At 43.9% G+C, this 15,536-nt stretch overlaps 1 protein-coding gene across 1 annotated transcript in view; it reads left to right on the top strand.

Moving 5' to 3' along the window:
• The window catches only part of LOC126298233 (uncharacterized), a 182,288-nt gene that overhangs the window by 131,636 nt on the left and 35,116 nt on the right, over positions 1-15,536 (top strand). Inside the window, exon 4 of the mRNA XM_049989539.1 lies at positions 8,667-8,944. Within this exon, the coding sequence (XP_049845496.1) occupies positions 8,667-8,944 (278 nt within the window). The remainder of the gene's footprint in view (positions 1-8,666; positions 8,945-15,536) is intronic.

The following is a 15,536-nucleotide window of genomic DNA, read 5'->3' as shown; positions in this document are numbered from 1 at the left end:
GACAGCTTCTCTCGAACACCAGTCCAATGTTTTAACCTCGTTCTCGACGTGGCTGATTAATGTGGGAGTCATTAGACTGATGCTGAATCCAGAAGTACTGTTCATATAAGTCCATGGTCACATACAATAAAATTTCAGATTGCTGTCAATTCCGAGACAATATGTTTTCCCACATTCTACTGAAACTGAGGTATTTATGACTAGCATCGATCGCCGAATCTGTAACTGTCAGCCGGCCGTTTCTAGGCGCTTCAGTCTGGTTCACAAATGGCTCTGAGCACTATGCGACTTAACTTCTGAGGTCATCAGTCGCCTAGAACTTAGAACTAATTAAACCTAACTAACCTAAGGACATCACTCACATCCATGCCCGAGGCAGGATTCGAAGCTGTGACCGTAGCGGTCGCTCGGTTCCAGACTGTAGGGACTAGAACCGGACGGCCATTCCGGCCGGCGTTCAGTGTGGAACCGCGCGACCGCTACGGTCGCAGGTCCGAATCCTGCCTCGGGCATGGATGTGTGTGTTGTCCTTAGGTTAGTTAAGTTTAAGTAGTTCTAAGTTCTAGGGGACTGATGACCTGAGATGTTAAGTCCCATAGTGCTCAGAGTAATTTGAACCATTTTTTGTAACTGTCAAATAGTGCGACATGTAACACACCATGGATTTAATGGTTAAGGAGAATTCGGTGTCTTCGTCTTTTGCCAGACTGACATCCTCCGTGAAGGGTTGTTCAGACGCCGGTCTTCGTCCAGCACATCTCTTCCTCATGGACTTACTCTCTAATTTGCAGATTCTTGACTCAGCTATCGTCACACTGCTAATGCTTTCAGTCTACTCCAGGACTCCGTCGACTAGAAATCCTTAAACCATCTTAGCTTTTGGGGGTCCCGTCGAGTTGAAGATCTGTAGTACCCAATTGAAATCAGTCAATAGAAGGCTCTTGTTTGCACTTCCTAAGCATTTTCTTCCAGTCAGAAGACAGACCTCTCCAAACTGCCACTGGAGTTCGACACAGGCCAAGTAATCTTAGTCCTTTGTACCACATAACAGTCGAATAAATTCGTTGTTCATGACGGTCTCAACACAGAGGGACAAAAAATAAGGTGTTCTTCTATTAAGGTAATACCAGCTTATGTAGAATTGTTACAAACTGCACTAAAAAGGGAAATGCGTTGAAAGTTGTGCAACATATACATTATTCGGCAAAGAGACCGTAAACCCTGCCGTGTCGGAAACTAATTCGGTCACTTGACTACGTGTAGTTGAAAGTAGTCCCCATTGCTAGCTTGCAGTGGAAGCACGAAATGTGATAAACGAACATGTGTTTCAGGGAAGCCCAGATGGTTTGCTATTAACGTCAATAAATGTATTAATGAGACGGAGAAGGGAGTAATAGTTCTGATTAGAAGGGTGACGGAACGTGCAAACAAATTTTTAAAGTCTATGATGTTCAAATTACAAAGAAGGGACCGATTCTGAATGGAGTATGTGATCCAAGTATCTACACTAAAGAAGAAGACGCAAAGTACACATTGTATGTATCCCATTGATGATATGGACAAAGGCGTTATTTCGTCGTAATTTCTGCGGTACTATAAACAATTTAATGAAACAAGTTAATTAGAACCGTTTCATACAGAAAGTCTCTTACAGTATGGATTACCTGCAGCTGATGCCACAAGATGCCTGTAAACGAAGGTGACATGTCTTTGGAAGAGAGAGGAGCTTTTATGTCCATCTAGTAAGAATACATGTTTCTTTGCCGCTTCTGTGTATGAAAGCAATGGGTGCATGGTTGCATGATGAGATTTAATATGAAAGTTTCGTAGGTAACCGTAGCTTGTAGCATAATATGGTAGTTATGTCAATTTGATATGCTGATAGAAGAAAGCAGAGAGGTTTGTCTACATCCATAGGTCACACTAACGAGAGTTTTCGTGTTCGGACCGTTATGTTGGCCAGAGGCTCGCACGAGCCTCTTTGCTAACCCCCACCACATTGGGCTCCCCAAGCACTCTGGCAAGGCCGCGTGTGGTCACAGTTGGGCCGCAGCGGTGAGTATGAACGGTTGAGTTTTTTTGAACACTCTGTATATTTCCGGATACAGATATCAGGATGTCTCGGTTTTCAGCGATCATAATACTAAACGTTTTCTTTTCAGCTGAATAATGTTAGGTAGAATTCATTATGTCTTTTGTAATAGTGCACGAGTGTGAAAAATGAAAGCTCCGCGAGGGCGCTTTATTCTGATCCGAACTGTAGCTACGATAACTAGGAGAACGGTGTGGTCATGATTATCTAAATTTATCCCCAGACTGAATTCACTGTGAGTCTCACGGGTTAGTTTAAGTTTTATTCCACGTTAATTTCTAATGAGAGTCATCTGAACAGGCGATATAGTCATCTTTGTGTCTGAAACGTCCTGGCAGAATAAAACTGTGTTCCAGACCGAGAATAGAACTCGGAAGCTTTGCCATTTGCGGGCAAGTGCTCTAGTGTTCGGAAGTGACACACAGCCTATGTTTGCACTTGCTTTAGTTCTGGCTGTTCAAATACCAGGCCAATGATAATATTATATCTTGCTGTAATACTTCGTATAGTTAGCTCCCTTTACCTCTGTATGGTTAGAGTTGTCATGTTAAAGACTTGGATCATTGTTCAACGACTTCGCACTTAGTGTTGAATCACCAGAAAATTTCAGTTGCATATGCCTTCAGCACGTTCACTCACTTCGCACGTAGTGTTGAATCACAAGAAAATTTCAGTTGCATGTGCCTTCAACACGTTCACTCACAATTTTTAATAGAGACTTTTGAACGTTCACTTATGGTTACTACGTGTCATCACGAGTCCATCAGACTCGTTTTTGCTCTAAAGTTGATTCACTAATTGTTTCCTGTCCACTTGCTCTCAACCACAAGAAAGTGTTAATTTTGCTACCGCAGTTACCCTCTCTACATGTGTTGTAGAATGCCTGTAGTCAAAGACACATGTGTTTGTGTTTCGAAAATTAGCACCTAAACTGTCGAGTTGGCGAATAATACGTGGCATTCCATGCCGAACGAGTAGCGATATGCCTGTACAATATCATTTACTCTCTTTTCTCAAAATCGGATTTCAAAGACTTGACGTATAATTGCAAACTCATGGCCACCGATGGAATGGAGACATGCTCTCTCTGGTGGGCTTGTTATAAACATGTTGTTAATAGTCGAAGTGAAGAATGATGCTTCTAATTTTATTTTTCATATGAACTGGTTTGTGAACGTATTTCTTCCCCGCACTGTCCCATTTATCGTCCCGCCTCTCCTGCGCCGCTTTTTTGTGTCCAAAGTCATGGGCGTTTAGGTTAATCAGTGAATTACTTCTTTTCTTACTTCAATAGTCCTCATACGAAGTTGAAATTGTCGTATCGCAGCAAACTTGATAGATATTCTAATGCGTTAATGCGGAACAGCTTTACACTGGGAAAAAAATTAGTTCCGATTTTGGCCACTAGGTGCAAATCTGGCGCTGTGAATGCACGAAAGACGCATAAAAGTGTTTCCATATATAATAGATCAGGAAACTGGACTTGGGCAGAAGAGGTTAAACTAGTGATAAAGGCATTGACTAGTTGTTCAATATGAGCTCTGGAGAGGTCGACGAAATGGTGTACAGCGCCAGATTTGCGCCAGGTGACCAAAATTGGAACCAATTTTTTTCAGTTAAATAGGTTCCGCATTAATGCATTAGGATATATACCAAGTTTCGCTGTCATATGATAATTACTGCTCATACTGGACCTTCCTGTGTAGCTGCACTTTACTTATAACCATTCTGTATATTGGTAGTCATCACGAGTAAAGGCAGCCTGGTTTGTCATATGTTAGCCCATAATTACAACTGAGCTCAGCAAAAGGTTTATTCATTTACACTGTATTGCTGATGCATTAATTTGTTCTGAAAGCAGTGCTCATATTCAAGACAATAAAAGCGGGCTGAGAGCTGTGAGCTATCTGGGGAAGTTAACGTTGCATTACTGAGCAACTGTTTCACCAGGTATCCAGTCTAGCTTACCAAATTCCCAACCAGACTAATATTAATTATAATCTTTTAGTAGTCATCTTACGATAACCGGTGATATATTTATGAAAAGACAATTTAAATAAAACGAAATAAATCAGTTTATATTTCAACATTTATTTTAACATTGATTGTTGTTCCGTTAAAATTTCAGCGTATTAAACTTGATTCATAACTAAACTGGTGCCTTATTTAGGATTGTGAAAATGTGAGTTTGTAATCTTACGGAACACCTCAAATATGGAGCCAAGATTGGGAGACTGCCTACCACACTGCATTCATAAAATAACACAGGAAGAACGTTGAAACATATACAAGAGGAAATTAACGACAACCAACCGATTCAATTTTCACCTACAGAAGTTACATTCGTAGTGCAATCCTGTCCGTCATGAAATTACTACACACTGGTATACTAAATTCATACTAACTCTCTGTGAAATCTTCCCGAAAAGAATGGCCGAGGGCTACTTTGATGGTTACACTACATGCTTCACGTGGTCAACTTGGTTTACACAAAGAGTGTAACTCCACAATAATTTTGATAATTAAAATAAATTACATCGAAACACAAATTACAAAAGAAAAACCTCGAACTGGTTACAATCGTCTTACTATTAACCTGATGGGTCAAACAATTGTATAAGCACGTGGTACTGGTCTCACAAAATAAAGAAAAGTTGCTATATTGAAAAATATTGTCAAGACGAGACGTTATAATCTCACGGACATTCGCATTTAAGATTGATGATCTTAGAGTTACGGATCATTCACACGTGGTTCCACTTTACTCACAAAGTAGTGACAAAGCAACTACTGGAAGACATTCTGAACTTCACACTCGAAGTACACTACGTTGCAATTTGAGATAACATTAGATATTTTATATCTAAACCTGAAATAAAGGTGATTAAATTTTCAGTTAGGCTGAACTTGACAAATCCATTGTCCTGCGGACTTAGCAGAGACGCGCTTAGCCCGAGATCTTACAACTTCAGTTCAGACGCTCACTGTGCACAGACTGGCCTGGGCCCCTACCGAGGGTGCTTAACAGATACAAACGGAAGTGACCAGAGAGGCAGCTTCCTATACCAACATGACAAGGGACGGACAGGACCATACTAAGAATAGAAACCTCTCTGCTTTTAGAAAGCGTAGCTACCTGTTCCAACGTTGGTCCTACTGTCCTCTAGCAGACAGGCTTGTCTGCTGCCATCAAGCATGCAACTAGAAATACATTTGCTCATGCATCCTTTCACACAGACGGGAAGGGGGATGACAGTATCTTATCATATACAGTTTATAAAAGAAAGCGGATGTAGGTTCCGTATGAGACTGTGTGACATGAATTACATATAAACTGTGTTTTAAAGTGTAGTAGTGTGACAGATCGTTCTTGATTATGTGTAAAAGTAACACGTTCCACTGCTCAGCCTCCTCTCAGATAGTCAGAAACACCACAGTAAAATTAGAAGCGGAATTTATGCCGTAAATGACAACAGATTTAAGAAGTTAACATGAAAGGAATCGAACAGAGACCTTTGAACACTGTAAATCTTTAAATTACGATGCCATACAATATTCTATCCATCTGCGGGGGAATTAAACCTCTTATTAATAACACCAATTCGAAGAGTGATATTTGTTGTCAGTAAAAGGTACAAGTCATAAAGAAGTCCCGTGCTTAAGCTGTACGCTTCTGTCTGTAACGTCACGTTTTCTATTTATGTCTGCGTCCCCACTGTTAAGTGCTGGGCACGCTAGTGCTCAAAATACGTGTATAGAAACCTGATCATAGCTAGGAACAGGAATTAATTAACAATGAGAATCCTCAAGCATTCAAAGTGGCTTTCAAGAACAAGACATATAGCAAGCACAAATGAGAAGCTCATTTTTAATGACGAAGCATCAACTTCGCGAAAACTTCAAAGGTTTTTTCGCAGTGAACTGGATCTCAAGGTTATAAAGCAATGTCGCAAAAATTGTTCTACGACACTTAGTTTCAAAAGGTGCCAGAATATATGCGTCGCTGTGTGTACTAACGCTACCACATAGTTTTAAAAAAATGCTTACTACACTATACCAGTGGCAAAATACGGCTATAGGACACAAAGAGGTGGACAAGCTCATGTTTATTAAAAGACTCTGAGTGAAAAGAGGCGTACCAGTTCAATATATTCGTCAGTACCTTTAAATATTTTCCCAAAAAATATGAGATGCGATGGTACTGGCTCTCTTTTGAAATGCAACGCACCTCTCACTCACACAAGCTCCTGTAACTGAACCTCGCCCATACCCACTATTCCGTCCAGTCCTACTTGCCCATTCTTTTTCTCGTTCAGCCCAACACATTGTTGTTATCTTTTTGTGTCTCTGTAACTCTCACAACCACAGTCTCTTTTCTGTTGTCTCCTCTCACTTTCACTGTCTCCCTGTTGCCCTCTCTTACTACTTCTATGTCATTCATACCTTCCCACTGTTACCGCCTCGTCTCACTGTGACTATCTCTCTCTTCCTCGTTGTCATTATCACAGACTCTATCTCTCATTATCACTGGCTCCCACCAACTTTCACTTTCTCCTTCTCTTTATTCCTCTCCCACTGGCACTGTCTCTTTCACTCTTTCCTAGCGCTGTTTTGTCAGTGTTAACTAAGTTTCACTGCCACTGTGTCCCTCGTTATCTCACAATGCCATTATGTCCTTCTCTCTTTATCTACCACAACCACTGTCTACAATCTACCAGTATTTATCACTTTTCCTTCTCTTTCCCACTGCCACTCTCTCCTCTATCGGTATAAAAAAGTGCGAATATGTTCGCATAGAAAAATTTTAAAGGTGCTGAGGAAGGTAGAATGAGGCACTTGAGCACTTTTCAGTCAGTATTTAATAAACAGGAACATATTCGCCTTTTCTGTACTCCGGTAGCAGCATTTTTCTGTTGGTTCCCTTTTCTTTGCTAGAGCAGGGAACCTCACTCACTCGAAAAGAATTTTATGGGTCAGTTAAATTTTGATAGCTTACTTATATGAAATTAAAATAACGCAAAACTATAGACTTTTACACCTCTGGGCGGACTTTATGTGCACAAAAATGTTGCGTGTGCTTCAGTACTACAACAACATGGGGTTCCCAGAATCCTTCTGATGATAATGGAGACACTTTACGGCATACTTCCGCGTGCTAGATCAATTTATAAACTACATTTTCGGGGCGCACCGGATTTCACGTGAGTATTTTACGTGTACAAGTAGGATAACTTCGAATCTCAGACATCTGCATTGTCGTCTTGGAATCAGTGGCTCGGTTTTGGTATCCAAACATCATGTTTTTCATGTTTTCTCAGGAACCACCCATGAACTAAATGGTGGCTCCATAAACCTCTTAGGGTGCACCGTGAACCACATCTAATGCAAAAAGAGCCATCCGATTTGCTCCATCTGCGTAAGGTGGAGGAAGTATGTAATACTCAAACTTCGACCCCTACTGTAGGATAGTTACAGTAAGATGCTCCTTCTGTTGCGTATACAAATGGCCAGTTGCCCAAGGGCTAACCAAAACAATTTACCCTACCTTCCTATCACTAATAGAACACGATGTATGAACTCCGGAAAAATTCCATTTTTATGCATGTCTGTCTAGAACATATTAGCTAGCGCATACTAACCCATTCGTACCGATCCTTAGCAAAAAACGAAGCATTAAAATCAAAGGGGCCAGTCGTTAGTTCCAACGAAACGTCGGTTCATGAAAGTTAGTCTGTGAGTTACTCTGACGGTGGCGAGTAGTACTGTCAAGAACAATGTTTAGTCATTGTGCTATGCAGGGCACTCGCATATAGACGAGCAGCCTATAACAGCGTTCCACTTGTAGAATGCTGGAGTGTACGCTGTTACTATCCCCCATCCTGTGCCTCGGTTCTAAGCAGGACTGTGGTTCCTCCTGTCCCAGGCTTGAGTTCGCTTTGACGGCTGATACGTGATTAGCCTAGAACCTGTCCCACGTTAGCGCCAGAAACCAGTTTAGGTGGACCATAGGGTGCACAAGGTGGTCAGAAGCAGTTTGAAAAGCTTCTAAAGCTGTTGCAGGGTAGGATGCACCGAGAAATAATGTTAAGAAAAAATTCGATACGTTGTGCAGTTTCTGAGTTAATTAGCATTGAAGTTAGCTAATGAGGCCGTTGCGCTAGAGACGCTGCCGCCAGAAGTGTTCTTCGTTTGGTTTCCTAAAACCGAACAAGACAGCAATACAAAAATTTGACATGGGACAGTAGCAAGGATCGAGCCAGAACCAAAGGCCGAGCACTCTCGTACTCTATCATCTACACTATGAGATCAACTGATGCTAATTGTATCTGGCGGGTCACTTGAATTTGTGCTCGCAACTGCTTGACGTTAACTTCAACACTAGTTATCTCGGAAGCAATTATTTCTCAACACTATCTGCAGCACTCTTTCAAACTTCTCAGACTGTTTCTGACCACCCTGTATAGTTGTGTTCCATAAATGTTCTGTATTTCTAGTGGAAAGTAGTGTGTTGCATTGATGTGGTAACTTATAGCGTTGATTTTGGATGTTTTATTTCTTTTTGTAAAATTTTCAGAAATCTACAGATCCAGTTGTGCGCGAGCTGTTCGTACGCAAGGTGTTCCCGCCGACAGCGAAACGGCCAGCCTACTACCCGATCGATGTGGGCGTGGAGCGGATGCGCACGTCGCTCTTCGCATTCCAGGCGGAGGCGGTAACGATGTACCCGCTCATCCTGCGCACGTTCAGCGAACGCGGGAAATGCGCGCTCTCAGAGATCATCCTGGTGCCCCACGGCATGACCTATCTTGCCGTCCCCAAGGGCTCGCCGCTGCGGGAGCACATGTCGTACGGGTACGGGCCGGACAGTTTGCTTCCCAGATGCAATTAACTACCATGTAATGTGTTGCACTTAGTTTATTCATTTATTTTATTTTCGTGTCGAGTACATGAAATTGTTACAACGCTGGTACAGTATTAATAACATACAAACAGAATGAGAATTTCACTCTGCAGCGGAGTGTGCACTGATATGAAACTTCATGGCAGATCAAAACTGTGTGCCGGACTGAGACTCGAACTCGGGACCTTTGCCTTTCGGGGGCAAGTGCTCTACCGTCCGAGCTACCCAAGAACGACTCACGCCCTGTCCTCACAGCTTTACTTCAGCCCGTCTCCTACGTTCCAAACTTCACACAAGCTCTCCTGCGAACCTTGCAGAACTAGCACTCCTGGAAGAAAGGTTATTGTGGAGACATGGCTTAGCCACAGTCACAGCGCACACTCCGCTGCGGAGTGAAAATCTCATTCTGGAAACATCCCCCAGGCTGTGGCTAAGCCATGTCTCCACAATATCCTTTCTTCCAGGAGTGCTAGTTCTGCAAGGTTCGCAGGGGAGCTTCTGTGAAGTTTGCAAGTTAGAAGACGAAAAATGGTTCAAATTGCTCTGAGCCCTATGGGACTTAACATCTTAGGTCGTCAGTCCCCTAGAATTTAGAACTACTTAAACCTAACTAACCTAAGGGCATCACACACATCCATGCCCAGCAGGATTCGAACCTGCGACCGTAGCGGTCGCGCAGTTCCAGACTGAAGCGCCTAGAACCGCTCGGCCACTTCGGCCGGCCGTAGGAGATGAGATACTGGCAGAAGTAAAGCTGTGAGGATAGGGTGTGAGTCGTGCTTGGGTAGCTCAGATGGTAGAGCACTTGCCCGCGAAAGGCAACGGTCCCGAGTTCTGGTCTCGGTCCGGCACACAGTGTTAATCTGCCAGGAAGTTTCATATCAGCGCACACTCCGCTGCAGAGTGAAAATCTCGTTCTGGAAACATCCCCCAGGCTGTGGCTAAGCCATGACTCCACAATATCTTTTCTTCCAGGAGTGCTAGTTCTGCAACGTTCGCAGGATAACTTCTGTGAAGTTTGGAAGGTAGGAGACGAGATACTGGCAGAAGTAAAGCTGTGAGGATGAGGCATGAGTCGTGCTTGGGTCGCTCAGATGATAGAGCACTTGCCCGCGAAAGGCAAAAGTCCCGAATTCGAGTCTCGGTCCGTTTTAATCTGCCAGGAAGTTTCAACATACAAACAGATGAATGATATACAAGCAGTCAGTTTCAGGCAAACTTCAATAAAATACAGACAGGAACTTAAAGAAAAAAGCAACTGACAAGATAATTCTTTTCATATTCTATAGAGAGCACAGTATTCAGCGATTCTGGCTGCTGTTAGCTGCGACAAAACCACTGGTAGTAAACGTAACCGACTGGTTCTGGACACAAGCAGACGATGTTGGTCCTGCAGGTCACCCACTCCTCTGATGTTGGCTTTACATCACGAGACCCCAGTTCAGTCTTCTCAGCTTCACCTAAGGCAAGTGTGGGCTAGCCGGCGGAAGTGGCCGTGCGGTTCTAGGCGCTGCAGTCTGGAACCGCGAGACCGCTACGCTCGCAGGTTCGAATCCTGACTCGGGCATGGATGTGTGTGATGTCCTTAGGTTAGTTAGGTTTAATAGGTTTAACTAGTACTAAGTTCTAGGGGACTAATTACCTCAGATGTTGAGTCCCATAGTGCTCAGAGCCAAGTGTGGGCTAATCGCTGGTTCGTCTTTGACATTCGTTCCCCGTGCCTGAGGCAGGGAATCTCGACAAAGTTCCACTCGGCAAGTTCAGGAATATGAAGGAACTGTTCTAGTTTTTTGCGTAAAGCTATCCCTTGAACTGAGTCTTGGTCACTGAGACCCGTATCCAAACAAGGGATGCCTAGGATCAGTTTCCTGTTTCTTCTTCTCCACTTTGGAGCTGCTTTCCTGCAAATACTTGGTGCTGCACTCATAATTTGGTACGGCTTACTGACAGGAGTTGGTCGTAGGTAGACTGTCACAATGCGTCCAGTACCGTTCAAAACTGCACAAATCTGATTTTCACGTACAGAATTTTGCCAAGATGGTGCCGATTATTCTGCTGCGGGGAGACATAGTACTAGGGCAGATGTGCCAAGCAAGTTTGATTTGAGTGCTCCAGCTGGTGCCAGTAAATTTGTGCATGATGGTTTTTCGTGCGGATACTTTGAGTTTTATTTCTTTGTAGCTGTCTTTAAAAGTAATGGAACAGTACTCTTAACTCGAAGGTATTTGGGAGCGACACAGTGGAATAGTTGTTCCCCTCCCCAAGTGATGTTCAGTTTTCTTTTAGCTTCCCTATTTCTTAGATGAAATGCACAAACATGTGATTTTAGGATTTAATTAATCTTTGAACTGGGAGACTAAGAGGCAACACTAACATTTATGACAGCAGTTGAGCATCGCAGATAGAAGCAACCCCCCAACCCCCACCCCTGCATTTGGAGCAATACGTACTATGTGGAGAGCTGTTATGTCTCCGGATCCGCTAACAATTCAGCAATGAGTGTTGCCACTGTCGAAGGCGACACGTGATCTGTCCTCCACAATTTTACCGATCAGTTCTGTAGCTGTATGTAACATTAGTCATTTATGCTGTTTGCTCATCGTTAAGCGACAATGTAGTGGAATCTTTTTTGCAATAAGTTTCTTGAAAGCATCTCAAGAATTCTCTATGAGATAAAGGTCTTGCTAATGTGCAGGCTACACGATTTTCACAAAATCTTTTTTTATTATAGTGTCTCAGTAACGTGTCCTGTTCCATAGGGACTAGAGTAAACATTCATAAAAGTGGAGTCAAGCGTACATTGCTTTGGAAGAACATATTACTGAATGAATGTGTCACTCTGCGAAGTAGTTCGCAATAATTGTGTTATGATCATCTCATCAGTCGGTAAACTTGCAACAAAGCTCTGTGCATCCTCGCAATTCATGGTAACAAGTTTAATCAGACAGAAGGTGCTGAGGATATTTATTGTTCTTTGGGGGACAGATTGTGGGCTCCCAACGGTCTGTGTATTGATACAAGAACGCCTGTACTTCTGAAATGTTTACGTTACACTGTCCTGATACTGATCGCACCTAAGTAAACGAACAAATCTAGTTAGAACAGTTGAAGATTGCTACCCTTCAAGTACCGTGTCGAGGTATTGTCCAGCCTTTGACGAACACCTGACTGCAGACGCCGCAATGGCCAGGTCCGAGTCGATCAATAATGCAATAGCTACGTTCGCTTCTGAATTTCTAGTTCTGAGAGTTATGCAGGTCGATACTGCTGTAGGCAGCAGCAATATGCAGATGAAACTGTCTTCTGCGTGCGTGTAGAGTACATTCCAATCTGTACCAATGGTATTGCGGTAAGCTTCACGCGGTATAAATTCAGAACAAAGTCTACATAATTCAACATTCTGTAATTATTTTAAACTCCACTTTGTCTTCACGCTAAAATGTCGTGTGTAATCAAATCATGATAATAATTTATTCCACTGCCTGACCCGACATTAATAACAGTTACATGTAAACATACACTCCTGGAAATTGAAATAAGAACACGGTGAATTCACTGTCCCACGAAGAGGAAACTTTATTGACACATTCCTGGGGTCAGATACATCACATGATCACACTGACAGAACCACAGGCACATAGACACAGGCAACAGAGCACGCACAATGTCGGCACTAGTACAGTGTATATCCATCTTTCGTAGCAATGCAGGCTGCTATTCTCCCATGGAGACGATCGTAGAGATGCTGGATGTAGTCCTGTGGAACGGCTTGCCATGCCATTTCCACCTGGCGCCTCAGTTGGACCAGCGTTCGTGCTGGACGTGCAGACCGCGTGAGACGACGCTTCATCCAGTCCCAAACATGCTCAATGGGGGACAGATCCGGAGATTTTGCTGGCCAGGGTAGTTGACTTACACCTTCTAGAGCACGTTGGGTGGCACGGGATACATGCGGACGTGCATTGTCCTGTTGGAACAGCAAGTTCCCTTGCCGGTCTAGGAATGGTAGAACGATGGGTTCGATGACGGTTTGGATGTACCGTGCATTATTCAGTGTTCCCTCGACGATCACCAGAGGTGTACGGCCAGTGTAAAAGATCGCTCCCCACACCATGATGCCGGGTGTTGGCCTTGTGTGCCTCGGTCGTATGCAGTCCTGATTGTGGCGCTCACCTGCACGGCGCCAAACACGCATACGACCATCATTGGCACCAAGGCAGAAGCGACTCTCATCGCTGAAGACGACACGTCTCCATTCGTCCCTCCATTCACGCCTGTCGCGACACCACTGGAGGCGGGCTGCACGATGTTGGGGCGTGAGCGGAAGACGGCCTAACGGTGTGCGGGACCGTAGCCCAGCTTCATGGAGACGGTTGCGAATGGTCCTCGCCGATACCCCAGGAGCAACAGTGTCCCTAATTTGCTGGGAAGTGGTGGTGCGGTCCCCTACGGCACTGCGTAGGATCCTACGGTCTTGGCGTGCATCCGTGCGTCGCTATGTTCCGGTCCCAGGTCGACGGGCACGTGCACCTTCCGCCGACCACTGGCGACAACATCGATGTACTGTGGAGACCTCACGCCCCACGTGTTGAGCAATTCGGCGGTACGTCCACCCGGCCTCCCGCATGCCCACTATACGCCCTCGCTCAAAGTCCGTCAACTGCACATACGGTTTACGTCCACGCTGTCGCGGCATGCTACCAGTGTTAAAGACTGCGATGGAGCTCCGTATGCCACGGCAAACTGGCTGACACTGACGGCGGCGGTGCACAAATGCTGCGCAGCTAGCGCCATTCGACGGCCAACACCGCGGTTCCTGGTGTGTCCGCTGTGCCGTGCGTGTGATCATTGCTTGTATAGCCCTCTCGCAGTGTCCGGAGCAAGTATGGTGGGTCTGACACACCGGTGTCAATGTGTTCTTTTTTCCATTTCCAGGAGTGTATTTTCGCAACAGATGTCTTTGTCAGCAGTCCGCCGTAGAACATCACAGGCTTTAAAGTTCTACAGGATCTCCCTCTCTTGATATCACAGTACTGTATAGTGGTTATCGATTTGGCGAGTAGAAGGTGTTTAATTGTTCTGTGGTTTCGCACGAAAAACGTGTGCGACAAAACGAGTGAGTACGTTAAATCGGATATCTTGCATCTTTAGATGCATAAGTGGACTCACAGAAAACTTCAGGTTAGCGAAAGCAATATACAAGGTTCACAACAGTAATTTAACGTGAGTTGTATTCTTTTCTAAGCCAAAGTTAGAGATGGAAATGGCTGCTAACACACGGGTCAGTAAACGCTGACTTAGGAATGTCGAAGATAGCAATGTAGTAATTGCTAATGGAGGATACGGGACAATAAACATTGAAGTATGTCACGATTAAAATTTACTCGAAATTGTTGAGCTCGTGCCGATTATAATACGACAGATATTTTTTTCGGCAAAAGAAAAATGCATCAGAACTGGACGTTTCTCACTAGAGTATCCATGACCATTATTTACACAATACTGACTCACTTCTAAGTCTGCACATCGCTTTTCTTCGTTTCCACATTACCGGTTTCGAACAATGTGGCCTATCTTCAGAGCATATGTTATAGTTACAGAGTAAGCTGCCGTCAGGAACCGTCAGTTCACCATCATATGCTCACAAAGAAACCAAAGAAATTGGCAGTGAACTGATAACTGCTTACGAGAGGTCGCCCTGTGAGTACAACATATGATCAGAAGATGGGCTCGACTGAACGGACTTGAAAAAAAAAATAAACAAAAGAAAATTGCGGTCTGCAGACTGAAATAAAATTGACAGTTTTGTACGAAAAAAGAAGTAATTTAGTAGAAACATTACACAACTGTAAGTGTAAAGAAGATCAATTTGGAAACTGTCTAATGTTGGACAGTAATAAATCAAAAATCATAAACTAAAAATTATGTGAACTGATGTGGATACAAAAATGTGGAAATGAGCGAGTGCGCAATTTGCGTTCTCACACTTTTTTCTTTACGCTTATGCATCGCACAGAAATCCATACATATAAAGATACACTGTGTGATCAAAAGTATCCGCACACCCCCAAAAACATGCATTTTTTCATATTCGATGCACTGTGCTGCCACCAACTGCCAGGTACTCCATATCAGCGAATTCCACGGAACTCACGGACTTCGAACGTGGTCAGGTGATTGGGTGTGTGAACGGCCGGAATGGCCGAGCGGTTCTGGGCGCTACAGTCTGGAAACGAGCGACCGCTACGGTCGCAGTTTCGAATCCTGCCTCGGGCATGGATGTGTGTAGTGTCCTTAGGTTAGTTAGGTTTAATTAGTTTTAAGTTCTAGGCGACTGATGACCTCAGAAGTTAAGTCGCATAGTGCTCAGAGCCATTTGAACCATTTGATTGGGTGTCACGTGAGATTTCCACACTCCTAACCAGCTCTAGGTACACTGTTCCAGATGTGATAGTAAGGTGAAACATGAAGGGACATGTACAGCACAAAAGCGTACAAGACGACCTCGTCTGTTGACTGACAGAGACCGCCGACAGTTGAAGA

This window comes from Schistocerca gregaria, chromosome X, assembly GCF_023897955.1.
Source record: "Schistocerca gregaria isolate iqSchGreg1 chromosome X, iqSchGreg1.2, whole genome shotgun sequence".
NCBI classification, from domain to species: Eukaryota; Metazoa; Arthropoda; class Insecta; order Orthoptera; family Acrididae; genus Schistocerca; species Schistocerca gregaria.
Note: the sequence above shows the minus strand (reverse complement) of the source record. Positions and strands in the feature narration are given on the sequence as shown.